General features: G+C 41.2%; 1 protein-coding gene across 1 annotated transcript in view; it reads left to right on the top strand.

Annotated features, from left to right (window-relative positions):
• Nucleotides 1-16,497, top strand: part of EHD4 (EH domain containing 4) — a 31,851-nt gene that overhangs the window by 5,178 nt on the left and 10,176 nt on the right. Inside the window, exons 2-4 of the mRNA XM_064146234.1 lie at nt 1,586-1,762; nt 5,772-5,869; nt 15,554-15,966. Of these exons, the coding sequence (XP_064002304.1) occupies nt 1,586-1,762; nt 5,772-5,869; nt 15,554-15,966 (688 nt within the window). The remainder of the gene's footprint in view (nt 1-1,585; nt 1,763-5,771; nt 5,870-15,553; nt 15,967-16,497) is intronic.

Raw genomic sequence — 16,497 nt, 5'->3', positions numbered from 1 at the left:
GTCTGAGAGATTCTTTCCATTTTAAAAGAAAGGCTACAAGGAAAGGTAGAACTGAGAGACTTTGAAGTAGGACATTTTATTGTGGCAAGTCAAAAACCTTATTTTAGAAGGTGAAAGTAGAATTCCTCTTTCTTCATCAATGCCATGGATAAGTCCAATCTGGAAAAATGCTGTGGCTCCTGTGAGTTAGCCTTTGCATCTCAGTTCTAGAAGATCCTAGTCTGCAGTGGTGTTCCATGAGGAGGCAGGAGTGCTTTTGCATTTCATGTGTTCAGTGCTTGGACTTCAGCATTTCCATGCAAAAAGGGCTCAACTCTTGAACTGCCAAAGGAATTTTCTCTTCATTTAGTTTCATTATCTGCTTACTAAGATGAGGGATTTTCTGTGTTGTACACTCTTGCATGGGCAGAGAGGTCTGTGTTGGGTTTGTTTTATTTCTAGAGAGGGGTTTGGTTTATTTCACTTTTAGCTTGCATTTGGTACATGACTTTGACATGTTCTGGCATGATCATTCTTATGTTCTTCCTTTTCCACAGTTTATAGCATTGGATTTTTGTTTATTTAATTAGTTTGGAAGCAGAAACCTGCAGGAAATCTCATGTAAATAATTGTTCTGTGCCTTAAGCCTCCCAGATCGTAGGTTGAGCTGATTGGAGCCAGTTTGCTGAGGCTGCTATATATTCATATCTGTAGTTCCATAAATTCTGCTTCTGTGCACTCAACTACAAAGTCTATTACTGTTTGGATACTGAATGTGAAGGCAGAGGTTGTTCAGCAAGTACAGACACTTTGTATAATGGTGGGTTTTTCATCAAAAGCAGCCTATAGGTCTTCAGAGATCAGCATTGGTGTATGAAATGATTGCGGAACAGGCATAGTGCTGTTGGAATAAGGATCTGGGGAAAAAAAGTTAAATACCAGTGTTGATGTAGATGTGCTGAAGCTTAATTAGTGCTGTTACTGGGTGTAGGTTTATCACCTGAAGAGGAATTCTCATTTAAAGCCATCTTTGATTATGTAAAAAGTTAAAATGTGGTAAGTTGGTTAATATTCTGGGGGTTTGTTTTTTTCAGAACTGCAAGACTAGTTGATTGGAGAGTTTTAATGCTCCCTAGCATCACCTTGCAACATACTTGAAAAGAACTTGGTCTTAGCCTTGAGGTAAACATTTTAAGGATGATGCTGTGGTCAATGGGGATGATAGCTCTCATGTTTTAAAGTTTAAACACAGCTGTCTGCTGCTGGTTTTGAGAAATGGCAGTTACCATAGTGTAGGCTGGAGGAATGTTGGAAGCTAGAGGCTAACATCCTCTTGAATGGTTCGGGTGCTGCGGTTGAGGGAATACTTTCTACTCTGGTTTTGTGAAGGAACTTACTTTATCCCCTTAAAAATCTAGTTGTGAAGAAAAATGGAATGCAGTTTTTTGTGGTTTTCTCTTTCCCTCATTAATAGAAATCATGAAATGCAGGAAACATGCAACTATTTTATTCCAAATTGTATGTATCACTAGGAATCTTCAAGTTATTTACTTTTGCTGTAGTTCCCAGACATTCATTCTATTTTTTATGTATTCTCTGTCTCCAGATACTTGCTCGAACAAGACTTTCCAGGCATGCGGATTGGTCCAGAGCCCACCACCGATTCCTTCATTGCTGTGATGTATGGAGAATCAGAAGGAAACGTTCCTGGGAATGCCCTTGTTGTTGATCCTAAGAAACCATTCCGCAAACTCAGCCGCTTTGGAAATGCTTTCCTGAACAGGTGAGATCTGGTTACTTGCTGTCTTTAGATTTTAATGTTTAAAATTCTACTCGATGCCATCTTAAGCCTCAGCATGTCTTTTTTAAACTACATTTCTCCTGCTGTACTTGTTTTGAACTGCATGGAGTACAAGCAGGAGAGGTGGCAGCTCAAGGTAATTGGTAGGTGTGCAGTAGCACGGAGATGTTCAGTTAACTGAACAGAAAATCATTGTTAAAGACGGTCTACAGAAGATTACTGAAATGCTCCACCAGCTCCACTTATTTGTAAAGCACTGCACCAGCTGGAACTCTAGATCAGTTTTGGCACAAATTCTCTGATAGATTCATGCTAATATTAACTACCATCTAGGGAAAAAAAAGGAGGGAAAAAAACCCCTCTATTTTTCCTTTGGTGCTGTCTTGTTCCTTTTCACTGATCTCACCAAAAGTCTTAACGTAGCTCTTCAAACTTGTGAATTGCTGGGACATGTGAAAAGGCCTACCAGAATGGAGAGTGAATATGCCTTCTGGTTAAATGTGTATGCAAGCTGTTAGGTGAGTAGCTGGTTGTCAAGCAGTTGCACAAATCTCAGCCTTAGCTTCTGGATAGCTGTTGTGTATTTGCAAACAAAAAGGGAAGAGTTCAGGGGCTGTGAGTATTGCTGTAGGTAATGTACATAGCAGGCTGAATATTTCCATTTAAAAGTTATTAATAACTCTGTTCAGATGGCGTGAGTTATCACTTTGTTTTCTTCCTGTATTTGGCGGTGTCTTGACATGGAGGCCTGGCTTTGCAAGCCAGTTAATCTAAATTGGTTCTCTTTTAACAATAAATTTTCCTGTTTGGCTGATAAACACTGACATATGTGTTAAGAGTTTGTCGCATACGGCCTTATCTCTTGCTGCACTTATTCAGAGAAGAAAGTTTATAGCTGCTTATAAGTTGGCTTGGCTGTTACTTTGTTGTGAGATAAGAATATGTGCTGTGGGAAGCTGTAGTCAAGTCCTATTTTAAATTTCATGGTCCAAGACCCCTTTCTGTGAGATTTACTTCTTGACCTCCAGATCACTACTGTGTTTTTCTTCCTTCACCATTGTGTTCTCTATGAAAAGAGAAAATAATTACACTGTAAATGGTATTTTGACCAACATTAAAATATTTACACAGAGCATGTAGTAATGCTGTGTGTTTGTATGAATGAATGGTATACATTTCATTTTTTGGCTAAGTCAAAGCTAGTTGAAGGCTTATACAAGCAAGAAATATCTGCTAGCTAAAAAGATGTACATGGGCAGTAACCGACGACATTATTCCGGTTCTTTTCATGACTGTGGTTATTGTATTGCAGTGCTGTGGGCAACGTCATCTTCCTCAACAGTCACATTTGCTGCTTAGCTTTGTAGTAGAGACCTAGGCGCTTACATTCTCCTAGTGTCATCCTCAGTTTGCCACTGATCATACTGCTGCTTTCTCAACATGTGTCAATTCTCTCTCCTGCTTCAGCTAGATAGAAATGTCTCAGGCTTCAGGGCAGTATTTTTTCAGTATATTCCCCCTGTTCTTTCCTGCAATCTTCTTAGGTGTTTTATTTTGCCTTTTCTCATTTGCCTTGCTGACAGCCCTGTATACTCAATGTCACCTTTTCCACTCCCCTCTTAATGTATTTTTCTCTGCTCCCTCCCCTTTGCCTCCACTTGAAAAAAAAATTATTTCCCAGTCCTAGTGTATGTACCCTGAAAGGAAACAGTGGCTGAGGTAATGGAGAAACCTAAACACAAACAGGAACACAGTACACAATCAAGGATTGTACTTACTAATCAGCTATGTTAGTTTATTGATGTTACTTGCTCTGTTTTTTCTCTCCATGACCCCTTCATATTTCCCTCTGTATCTCAGTGCTTTTAATAGGTATCTCTCTAAGGGTCCTCAGTGTAGAAGCTTGTATTTTATTTCTCCTGTGTACCTTTAAGGACACCTGGAGAGGAAGGGATGGGACCTAGCGTGCTCTTGGATGTTGGTGAAAGTAAGTGAGAGAATACAAGGTCCTGTTCTATTGTGTATCTGAATGGATGCAGAAAGGAGTATAAATTCTTACCGGAGTCTTTGAGTGATCCAAAGTTAATGTAGAAAAGAAATAAAATCACAGATGATTACAAAATTGTTGATTTGCAAACAATATAATTTACTTAAGCAAGAATTGTCTAACATTGCTGGTTTCCTTTAACAGTAGCTCTGTAATAATATGAAAAACATGATGGTATCAAGAGTCTGCTGAGTCATAAGCAGTTATAGTCATCTCAGCTATTTTTGTAAAGCTTTTTTTGTGTGAGGATCTGGTGTCATCAAGGTAGATAGTATGCAGTTTTACTTTCTACATTGCAGAACTTCAAAATCACACTTTGTTACACGTCATGTAAGAAATAGTGATTCAGAATCAGATGTCAGTGTCAAAAGGAGATATTCATCTACAATAACCCTTACAGGTTTGAGTTGTCTGAACTATTAGTTTGATGTTCAAATTTTAACTCCTCTGTTGTCTTTAAATTGTGGATATATACTAAAAGCTACAGCAAAGAAAACCCCAGCACAACAAAACAAACACACACACAAAATACCCCCAAACCAAACAATCAAACCAACAAAAAAACCCCACCTCCAAGATAAAACAACCCAAACATCCAACCCCCGCCAAAACCAAATCAGTATAGTGCCCTAAGGTTTTACCAGGCCTGCTGTTTCATTATTCCCTCTTGGGTTTCAAGTAGAGGTGTAGCTGATCCTGCTGTTTCTGCCATACCCAAGAAGGGATGCTGTGTGCTTTTGCTCCAGACTCATTATTGCAAGGTCACCTGAAAAGCAAGGCAATGTGAGATGCAAGAACTCTTTTTTTTCTTCCTGTTTTTTCCTTTGAATCATCTGCACTGTTAGCTGTCCAGCAACAGCTTCCTCAATTTGTATATCTTGTATTTTGCATCTGATATTTGACTGCCTGAACTCTTCCTAACTCAGATGATCTTTGGTCTTAAAAGTTTTTGGTTGACCTTAGCACAGTTAAAATTTGCTGTGGTACCCTGTTTCTTGAACTCGTCTGCATTCTAAAGTGATGGGTTAGCAGGGGGTGGTCATTGTACAGCCTGAGCCTGCAGCTTAACCCAGTGCTAGCTTGCTTCTTGGAAGCTTCACAGTGTGTGCTGCTTAGTACAGTCTTCAGCTGCTACTCGATAAGAAGATTAAATTCTTATGCAGATCTCTTAAAGGCAGTTTATGATGATGGGAGGTGAAGGTCTTCAGCAGTGAACTCTCCTATGAGCATCAGAGGAGCTTCAACTTACCACAGCGTTCTGCACAATTCTCGGAGGCCTCATGAATTATTTAGTTTTCATAATGCCACCATTGAATTTGTGTGCCTTGCAGAGGCAGGAGGTTATTGTTTAGAGCTCACTGTGTGTAATTTGAACTCCTGCTTCTGGCAGTGTGAAAGCTTTTGTTCAGTTTGTGAGAGGAATACTGTTGGTTTCAGTCCTCTGCAAGGCCCACCTGAGGAAAGTAGTTAATTAGAGACAGGGACATCTCAAATGCTGCTGGAGCAGGTGAGAAAGGAACTGAGCAGTAACTGGAACGCAAAAGTATCATCAGTATAGCTTTTGGCATGCTTCTCTTTTGAATCTCCTTGAATTTGGGAAGAAGTTGAAGTACAGGAAGAGCTGTTGCTTTTGTATCCTAATTGGTTTATAGACATGCATGGCCCATGTTGTCAGCTCTTGCAAAATCCAGAACTTTATCAGCTCCTGGACATAGGGGTTTAGATGGCTTTCCTGTGTTTTCTTTTTTATGAGAAGCTCTCTGTTGAGGCTTTGTTTGCTTAAGCAGGTGTGGTTAACACAGGGGCTCGTTAGGGCTTCAGAAACTTTTTTTAGAAGATCTTACCTGAAAAAGGAGATGCATAAAGGGAAGCTCTCGAGGAACAGCCTACATGCGAACTAGAGCTATTGTTAAATGATTTTTTTTCTCTCCTCCTTTCCTTCAGGTTCATGTGTTCCCAGTTACCTAACCAGGTGCTGAAGAGCATCAGTATCATCGACAGCCCTGGCATTCTCTCTGGAGAGAAGCAGCGCATCAGCAGAGGTGAGATGCAGAGCTTGCAATTAGCTGAGCTCACTGCTTTGTTGTACCGGACAAGACGTCATCCTAATTTGTTTGGAGCCTGGTTTAGTGGTGTCGAGCGGTGGTGTGTTCCAAACTTTATTACTACATGACCTACTAAACTCATGCTTTACAGCTGGGTGTAGAGTGTGACCTTTTTCTCTTGAAAGCTGTCATCCTGCTGCTGTGGCTGCAAATGGCTACGATTACATGGTCTCTTGACTAATTAGGTCTTTGACTCTCCTGAGAAAGCAGTAATGAATGGACTCTTTGTCTTAGTTTGAGGGGTCCCAGGTTCCCTTCAGAAAACTACAGAGACCAAGGCCCATCCCAGGGGACGGATCTGGGTGTCCCAGGATGTTGTAATGTTGTTATTCTGTTCTGTTTTCCACTATCACAGTTTATAAATCGGTGCCTGGTTGTTACCACTCTTTCCCTGCCTGCCTCTCCTCCCTACACATCTCTCCCTGGGCAGAGTGCATCCCTCCTTATCTCATGGTTTGTGCGGGAGATGGCTTCTAGCTGGCAGGGAATTTTGAGCTGCGTCATGCAGCCTGCTGAAGCCTTGTAGGCCTAAAAAGTTGGGGAAAGGGGGGAGGTTATGGCCTACTCTTATGCCTGCTGAGGGTGGAACGGGTGGAGGATTCTAGATGGATTTAGTCCAATAGACTTGCCTTGGCTTGTGGATGCATCTGCTCTATCTAATTGCCTTTTACATATATGCACCTGGAAATGTAATCTCCCTTTAAACTTCCAGTCAGTGTGCAGTATCTTCATTCTTACTCTCTAAAAGGAGTGAGAGTCACCTCTGTTGTCTGCTCCTGGGTAGCTTGTGGCCTCAAACTATTGAAGTTTATGAAGTTCCATAACAGCTGTAGCTCTTCAAGCCGTTGACATTTAAAAACTGAGGTGCTTTTAGCACAGACACAGCTCTTAGCTTCGCTTCTTAAAGTTGCTCAGTCGTGCCGTAATGTAATTTTCGGTCGAAAGAGTTAAGGTAGCAGGAGGAAGAGGGAATGAAACTATTTTTAATGAAATGAAATTTCTGCTGAGAGCTGAACCTTGTTTTTAGCATGCTGTTTAAGAAATCACTTTGTCTTTGAGAAGATATTAAGCTGCCATAATGTTAGTAACTTTCTTCTGTGTTTTCTTCAGCTGTTTTTAAGTGCCTGTTGCAGATTTCTCTGGAGTGGTAATTGGTAGTGAGTGATTTAGTGCGTGGCTTATGCTGCCCTCTGTTTTCAGACCTTTGCTTAGGAAATGGAAACTTGTGTGTTTCATGTCTGGGGAAATAATCAGCTTTTTAACATATCACACCAGGGGTATGTTGAGAAAATTCTGGAATGAACACAATATATGGCAGCTGTGCAGCCACAGTCTTGACTCCAAAGAGTCCTGCTTGGCACTGTAAACTATGCTTGCTTAGTAAACTAGTCTTCTAGATGCTTTTGGATTCTTTGTTCAGTGACAGAATGTGTGGGGTTCATCACATGCACTCTCCTAAATCTGATAGCTTGCGGAGCAATGAACAGCATTGAGTACTCTACATCTGTGCAAGGAAAGACTTTAAAGTTGTGAAACCAGATGAGTAAATCAAATACTGCATGTTGGCACTCATTTCAAGTCAGAAATAACAGACTGTCTATTAAATAGTGATCTTTAATTCTGAGAAATCTCATAAGATATCCACAAAACACATAAGTCTTAGTTTACACAGAGTCTGATAAAATCAAATGTGGTCTTAAATTTTCTTTTTCTCCATCGTGGATTCCAGCTGTTTGTGCTAGTTTGAAGCAGGCTAGAATGTTTTGGTGAGGAGAACTAGATTACAGGCTGTGAAAGGGAAACAATGGTGATGTCTACTTCACTCATAGGCTTCCTGAGATGTATAAAAGTAAGAATCAAAACATTGATAAGGTACTTCTGCTGGGGAACTGGCTGAGCTGCATTCCCTCTCTGCCATTTCTTTAATTAATCCACTTTGCTTCCTAAACCCCCTGGCTGAACCTCCATTCTTCCTTGGGACTGGGGTAAGGTTGAGAGGGATAGGGGGAAGGTGAAGGGGTGGTTGGGAGCCCATTCTGGGGACTCAGGTTTCTGGGAGGGGAGTTGTGTTTCTGTATTACCTTTTACCTTGTATATTTCTGTATATACTGTAAATATCTGCTTGTATATTGTGCTATCTGTAAATATAAGCTTCATTCATATTTCCAGAGCTGGCTGAGTCTAGTCTGGGTGATTTCCAAAGTGTGAGGGAGCAGGGAACACCCAAAAGATCACACTGTTTTTTTCACTACTAATTATAACTAGGCACATCTTCTCTGCTTGTTACATCAAGGGAAAATGTTACAAGGCAGCATTCAGTTACCTTTTGCCACTTTGTTAGTAGTGCAGAAGTGAACATGAAATAAGCAGAAAGCTAGAGCATTCTATTAATATGCCGCTGAAGAAGTGAGCAGTGCTCTGACAAAATTCAACACTATAAGGGATTGGAAGTGCTGGAGTTGTGTTGCTTAAAATACCGTGGCTCTTCACTGCCATCTAGAATTGCTGTTATGACTTAACAAAACATACAACTGTTGTTCTTTTTTTGTTGTTCAGAAACTCCTTTTCTTGATAGTATATGCCTTATCAATTTCTTCTATGGCAGAGCTGGACCAACCTTTGGTATGGTAGACTTTCACAGAAGTTGACAGTGCTCAGTGATAATCTCAAACCCTTATCTCTCATGAGGCTTTCATTTGATTAGATTAGTTTGCATTTCATACATTTTTTGGTCTGTTAAGAGTTGTCTTGAATGCATAACTTGGCATAGGTCCTTTATCACAATTGTGGTTCTCCTGTATGCTGTTTAGCTTTTACCAGTGTAGTTGTACCATAAATAAGGTTTGGGGAGACAGCTTTAGAGCATTCTTCTCTTTGTGCCCCAGGCATGCAGGGCAAGATTTAAGGTTTCATGTACTTGAAACGAAGGCATTAACATATGTCAACTATCTGTAAGTCACTATATAGACCTATTATATGTATTTATGAGGTGGCAGTACTGTCTTTGTCCATGTCTGTATTGTGGAGTCAGATACGCCTCCTGTATGACATTTGGACTGCATGACAGAACAAGGCCTATCTGAGCTGCTGTCCTGGTTTCAGCTGGGAGAGAGTTTTCCTCCCAGTAGGTGGTGCAGGACTGTGTTTTCGACTTAGTGTGAGACTAACGTTGGTAAAATAGACTCATGTTGTAGTTGTTGCTAAGTGACGCTTGTCCTAAATTAAGGATTTTTCAGTTTCTCACGCTCTGCCAGCGCCAGGTTCACAAGAGTGTGGCAGGATGCATGGTCAGGACTGCTGACTCAAACTGGCTAAAGGGATATTCCATATCATAGAACATCATGTTCAGTATATAAACTGGGAGTAGTTGGCTGGAGAAGAGTGGATCACCGCTAGGGCTTTGGTAAATGAGTGCTGAGCAACTGCGCTGTGCATTACTCATCTGTCTTGGGGGTTATTTCTCTTTTTATTGTATCCATTTTTACTGCTATTATAACATTTTGTTAATATTATTGCTATCATGATGTTTTAGTTATTAAGCTGTTCTAATCTCAACTGAGGAGTTTTAATTTTTTTTTAAATACTTTTCCCCCATCCCACTAGGGCAGGGGGGAGAGAGTGAGCAGCAGCAGCATGGTGCCGAGCTGCTGACAGGAGTTAAATAAACCATGACACTACCTTCTTGAAGGACTTCCATGTATTTATGCTACAAGTCTGATTTAGCACATTTTGAAGTTTGAGTTGTTGCTTAGATTTATATTTAAATCACTGTGCAAATATAAACAGGATTCTACAGAGTGTTTTCTGCTGGCCCAGAATGTAACTCTGTCAGAGGATTCTGTTTATACACCTTCAGCCCAACAATGTTTTTTTTTCCTTGCAAACTGCTGTGGTGTTAGTTCCTCAGTTCACTGTCTGAAAAAGCTGTTTCACTGTGGGAACTGCTGTTTCCTTTCACTGTGAAGGTGATTAAAGACAAACATAGGGATGCTTTTCTGTGCTTGCCAGGAAAGCTCTAAATGTACAGGATTTCACAATTTTGTATTTCAGAGTTTTTATAGTTCAGTAAATTTTTTTTTCAATTTCTATTTCTCAAACTTCTCATATGAATCTTGCTGATATTTTCTAACTAATATATGCAATGTGAGATTTTTCATAGCTCAGTAATGGAATGTGGCATTCAATAAGTATTAGGTGCTTTGTATTCTGAATATTATTACTGTCTGGTCAGATCCAAGTTACTAAATTACCTTCCTAGAGTTTCAGCTTATTTCTGTCTTTGGTGAGCAGCAACTTTTCTTGTTGGTTATGTTTTACTGTGTTTGGAAGAATAATATCACAAGACCTCAGTGTAAAACTTTTGCTTTTTGCTGTTGTGTCTTTGGGGGTTTTCTTTGCATTTCCCCATAAGCAAATTCTTGACTATTTACCTACAGATGGATGCAACACCTGCATAATTTGACAGATATTACTATGAGTGAGGCCTTCTGAGACCAACAAAGCAATGAACTTGGTGCCATGGTTTAGTTAATTAAAAGGTGTTAGGTGATAGGTTGGACTTGATGATCTTGAAGTTCCTTTTCAGCCTGGCTAATTCTGTGATTCTGTGAAAAGAGACTATGTAAAAATACGAGATACACAGTAGTTCCTCCTAGCAAGTTATTTATAGCTCTGGAATGCATCCAGGCTATAGATGAAGGAGATGATTGCTTTATAAAGGATCAACAGTACATGCACAGTGCACATTCAAAGCTGTCTATCTTGACGCACCTTTACCACTCTTCTCGTTGTTGGGAGGATGTGCCAGAGGCTTCCTGTCTGTCAGTTCAGGGGCTGCATAAGTGCCTGGAGGAGAATACACAGACATTTGCCAGCATTGTCCTCAGGCAGGCAGTGACCTTCCCTGTGCTGCTTCTGCAGCATCACCAGTGACGTTCACAAAGCCCATGTCAGACAGAAATGTGCGTATGGAGTGCAGGAATTGGAAGGAACAAGGAGTGCGGGGACAGGAGGAAGAAGCAATATCTGGCAGAGTGTGAGGAGGAACTGCTTTTAGAAAGGGGGAGAGGTTTGGCTCGTGATTGAATGGCATGAAGACAAAGGTTTTGGAAAGTATTACAGAGAGCTCCAAGGAAATGGAGGTTGGCTTGCATTTTTAGCACTGGGGTTACTTACATACAGGTAATTTTCTCAGTTCAATCTGGCTTGTGACAATATAGCCATAGATAAGTATAAGCACTGTGTCAGGCTTGCCCCGACTGTATGTTATCTTTAGGATTAGTCCAACAGGAGTGTGGAAAGAGTAATGCTTAGGAGTGCTGGACTGAAAGAGACTTCCAGTACAATAACTAAAGCTTCCACCTTGTACAGAAAAAAGTGCATCTTCCCATGTGGGACTGACCTCTATTTGAAAAACTGTAAAGGTTAGATGCATACTCATGGCAAAGCATTAGAAGAAGAGCAGACTGGGCAGAACATAGAATCAACCAGGTTGGAAGAGACCTCCAAGATCAGCCAGTCCACCCTATCACCCAGCCCTGTCCAATCAACTAGATTATGGCAACTAGATTATTAGTGCTCCATTCAGGCTTTTCTTCAACACCTCCAGGGATGGGGACTCCACCACTCCCTGGGCAGCCCATTCCAATGGCAAATCACTCTCTCTGTGAAGAACTTTCTCCTATACTTCCCCTGGTACAACTTGAGACTGAGTCCCCTTGTTCTGTTGCTGGTTGTCCAGGAGAAGAGACCAACTCCCACCTGGCTACAACCTCCCTTCAGGTAGTTGTAGATGAGGTCGCCCCTGAGCCTCTTCTTCTCCAGGCTAAACACCCCCAGCTCCCTTAGCCTCTCCTCATAGGGTTTGTGTTCCAGGCCCCTCACCAGCTTTGTTGCCCTTCTCTGGACATGTTCCAGCACCTCAACATCTCTCTTGAATTGAGGGGTCCAGAACTGGACACAGCACTCAAGGTATGGCCTGACCAGTGTTGAGTACAGGGGAAGAATAACCTCCCTTGTCCTGCTGGCCACACTGTTCCTGATACATGCCAGGATGCCATTGGCTCTCTTGGCCACCTGGGCACACTGCTGACTCATGTTCAGCCCCCAAATTGTGTTGTAGCCCTGCTTGTATGGTGCTTGGCATTGGCAAGTGAGGTCAGGCCAGCACTATCCCCTGCCAAAATCGATCTGCTGTATGGATACAGTTCTCTGAGCTTGGAGACTGCTCATTGCAGCAGTCTTCTGCTGTGCTGGTAACACCATCCCCAGGGGTGGAAGAACTGGACACTCAGGCTGCCTGTGCTTGCGGAGGATGGGTGGGGCCCAGCAAGCCTCCCTCATTGTTTTCTGAATTGCAAAAGCTTTGGGAGATGGGCAAGTTGGAAATTATTTACCTTGGGAGCAAAAGGAAAAGCTTGGTGTTTATTTTAAACTTTATTTCTAAGTTGTTTAAATCTTTATTACTGACTGACACAGAAAATTGACCTGTGTTCATACTGTGGAATTGCGGAGTTCTATCTTTGAATGTGGCTAGTGGCTGTCATGCACTGACCCGGTGCTTTGCTCAGTGCCAGTGACACGAGAGCTCATGACCATTCCTCACATCAGTGTTTCCAGGTCTGTTAACCACATGCAGTTTTTCTCTAGCTTTTTCATCTCTTCCACATTGTTCCATGTTGTTCTCAGTGGTTTCAGCTTAGCTCTTTACTGATGCCCGGCAGTTAAGCCTTTGTTTGGAGGCACCAGCTTGCTCCTTTCCTGTAGCTTGAAACAAGCTCAAACTCTTCAGTGCTGCTAGTGGATTGCTGCTTCCCTCTGTCCTTTAGGTACAGGGGTGCCCTGTGACTTTGTAATATGCATTGCAAGTAGACATTTTACCTGGTGAGAAACAGATTCTCAAGCTGGATGTAATTGCTGACATAAGTTACTGGAATAAACCTTTGAAGAAATAGCAGCAGTAGAGCTGAGAAGTATCCACAGCAAATTTCCTTGGTCAGATTTTCCAAACTGCTCAGTGTTGACCTAGTATCACTCGACCTTGAAAGTCCTAATCCACACATGTAATGTGTATGATGGGATCCTAAATGTATTGTGTCTTAGTGCTGTCTTGTCTTTTCTTTCAAGGTCATTGCTTTGACCAGTGGGTTAGATAGGCATTTTGTTCTTTCTGGGGACAGGGTGGAGAAAAAAATTAACCATATGTAACCCTTGGCTGAAATATTTAACCATATATTACTTCTCTGTAGTTCAGATGTACTCTAATGTCTAACCACTGCTTCTGTATATAAAATACATTAGCTTCTAATGACATTTTTTCATTAAAATTAATAACTTCCTTCATACATTGTTCTTTGAAGTATTTCTCTTACTAAGCTTCAACAAGCAGATTTTTTTCTCAAAGCAAATACTTAAATAGCCATAAATGTATTATTTAAATACTAATGAACACACTTGTTGACTATACAATTGAACTGAGTTGCAGTTCAAAACCCATCTGATGTGTGGTGGGAATGTATATATTTATTTAACCAGCCTTATAGCTCACCTACTCACCCATTTGCAGACAATGTAATAGACTTTAACTTCCTTCATTTTACAATTATGTATTTAATTTCAAGCGTATTTCCTTCTACATGAGTGAAATCAGAACAAGTTACTACGTAGCTCAGGTTGTGACATGCAGGTGATATAGAATATCTCACTTCTCTCTCTTTCCTGCTATATAAAGAAATTACTCATACTGGTTTTGAATAGCTTGTTAGTGGAAAGTGGGAAGAGTGTTCTTCCAGTGTGTTTTGTGCAGCTTTCTTCCTTGTCCTGTCTTTTCATCTTATGTTTAGCCCTTCAGGAACTGGTCACAGGCAAGAACATATGCGAGCACCAGAGCAGGGTTACCTGGGAAGGGACCAGATTTTGTGTTCCTTACAAAATAATCTCCTTAATGGAAAAGATTATGTTGGGCTTTTTCATGTAACCAGTTAATGAGTCTGACCTGCATCCTTTTGGATCCTGACACTTCTTAACAAACTCCTCTCCTTTCAGTTTGATGTGTGTCTGCTGGATTTTTAATGAAGTGTTGTAATCTCTGTGGGGAGGGTGGTGGTAGGGTCAGGAAAGATTGGTAACTGGTTTCCTATTCGTAGTTTTTAAACAAAAGGTTAAAGACTTGATTTTTTTCCTGTATTGCTAAACATGCACAAGTATGCTCCATGACAATTCTGGGTTTTGTTTTTTCCTATTTCTTTTGTGTCTGCCTCCTGGTTTTGATGCTGGCTCTAGTCACTTTCTACTAGAAAGCAAAATAAAGCTTTGCCTTTGAGTTTACTCTTAAAGACCAAAAATAATGACTTGACTGAACCAGCACTGTCTTAAAAGCTAAACAGCTTTACAATGTCCCCATAGCTTGTAATTTCCTCTGTTTCAAAGGTGCTAGGGTGCCTGAAGAGTGGTGAAGAAAGTTTTGCTTCTATCTGGAGCAGGTGTATGAAGGGTTGGATAATTGGCTCATCTATGAGTAAGCTAAGTAGTTTTTCTTTGCTGAGGGATTGGAGGTTAAAAGGCTTATCTTGCACCACTGAGAAATGACCAAAGATGCCCTGTGGTGTTTGCCTTTGGTAACCCATCTCTCTTTGCTCTTGGTGTTTAAATGTTTGAATGCTGCTAGGGGCAAGCTTGCTGATTCTATTGGGGTTACTTGCATTTTGACTTCTCCCCTTTTTAGATCTGATTTCTTTTCCAGTGGAAAAGAAGGGTTGGAATATTGGCTCCAGCTCATACCTCACCGTTCCTTACTCAAACAAGATGAGTCACATCCCCACCAAGCCCAGTGCCACATCACTAGTGGTGACTCTGCGGATTATGTGTGTCACTTCTGAGTAAGGCAATCCTGAGTACTGCTTGTTGTGTGGTAACAGCTGTGCTTAGAAAGCTGTTCAGACAGGTGCTGTGAATAGGCTTTCCTATAGAACATCAAAAAGGTTGTTTCAGGCAATCAGAAAGGTGACTGCTCATGTTCTGGAACCTGGCATGTCCCCAAAGCCATCAGCGATCTCAGCATATTAGTTGTAAGCTGTGCACTGTGACAGAAATACCAGCAAGTGTTGTGAGAAGGTGAGTTTGGAAATTTGTTTTAAAACTCAAGTATTTTCTGTTACTTACTCTGGAGTGCTGCACTCGAGCTGTTTGACTTGTCCATGCAAGTATGCAGTGCTACCAAAGTGGACACCGTCAACAGTGATGAAGAGAGCTTATGATAAGAGCCCCACAGACCTACTTAGCTTGGGCACTCTTCTGGAGCCAGAATTCCTGGGAAGAGGCAAAGGTGGGTGTGAGACAGTAACTCATGGCAGCACAAAAGATAGTGACATAGGATGCAGATGGCAAGGTTGAAGGAAGGACAGTGATAAAAAGAAAAGTCAGTAATAATGAGACTGGCCTAAGGAAATGTAGGGTACAGCTGTCCTGACCTCATAGTTCACAAATGCTCTCTTCTAGGTGATCTATCTTTTCTTTTTCCACAAGGAGATGCTGTGATCCTCTTGTTCTCTATCCCCAGCTTTAAACTTTCTCTGAGTCTCTCTTTCTTGAATGTAGGACTTGAATTTTGTATTCTTCTTTTAGGCTATGACTTCTGCCAAGTTCTCCAGTGGTTCGCTGAGAGGGTCGACCGCATCATCCTGCTTTTTGATGCCCATAAGCTGGATATATCAGACGAGTTTTCAGAGGCTATTAAGTCATTCCGGGGCCAGGATGACAAGATTCGAGTGGTGCTTAATAAGGCTGACCAAGTGGACACACAGCAGCTGATGAGAGTCTACGGTGCTCTCATGTGGTCCCTGGGAAAGGTGATCAACACTCCAGAGGTGCTGCGGGTCTACATCGGCTCCTTCTGGGCCCATCCGCTCCGAAACACAGATAACCGAAGGCTCTTTGAGGCAGAGGCACAGGATCTCTTCAAAGATATTCAGAGTCTCCCACAGAAGGCTGCTGTGAGGAAACTCAATGATCTGATTAAGAGGGCAAGACTTGCAAAGGTAAGAAAAGATAAAACCCCTAAATTATTGAAATGAGCAGTCGTCTTCTGTCTTTCACTGTGCTCTTTCTCACTCTTCCCAGTTTTGGTCTGCCTATAGATTATGTAGGTTTTAGCAAATGGATTCAATTGTAAGTTTTCCAAGGAAGATGTAGTCCCTTGGGATGTAGAAACAGCAACTGGGAGGAAATTGAAACTTGTGCTGGAATGCCCCCCTAACTTCAGAGAAGGAATTTGATGCTTTTTAGGCCCATAAAGTTGTTGTTTGCTTGGGAATAATTTTTGTATGTTTTTAACACTGTACAGAAAAGTAATGTTACTCTGTGGAGGTAAAACACCTTTTTGTTAACAGTAGTTGAGATGTAGAGAACACTTTTAAAAGTAAAGGATTGGGGATGGAAAAAAAACCCAACAAACAAAAACACACAAACAAAACTATTTTTATCTTATGGTATATTAATGCCTTCATGAATTACTGCCAACCAGATGCTGTGGAAAAAAACTTCATGTTATAACCTGGAATACAAGACTG

This window comes from Pogoniulus pusillus, chromosome 1 (genome assembly GCF_015220805.1).
Source record: "Pogoniulus pusillus isolate bPogPus1 chromosome 1, bPogPus1.pri, whole genome shotgun sequence".
Lineage (NCBI taxonomy): Eukaryota > Metazoa > Chordata > Aves > Piciformes > Lybiidae > Pogoniulus > Pogoniulus pusillus.
The sequence above is the reverse complement of the archived record's forward strand: the minus strand, read 5'-3'. Positions and strand labels throughout refer to the sequence as shown.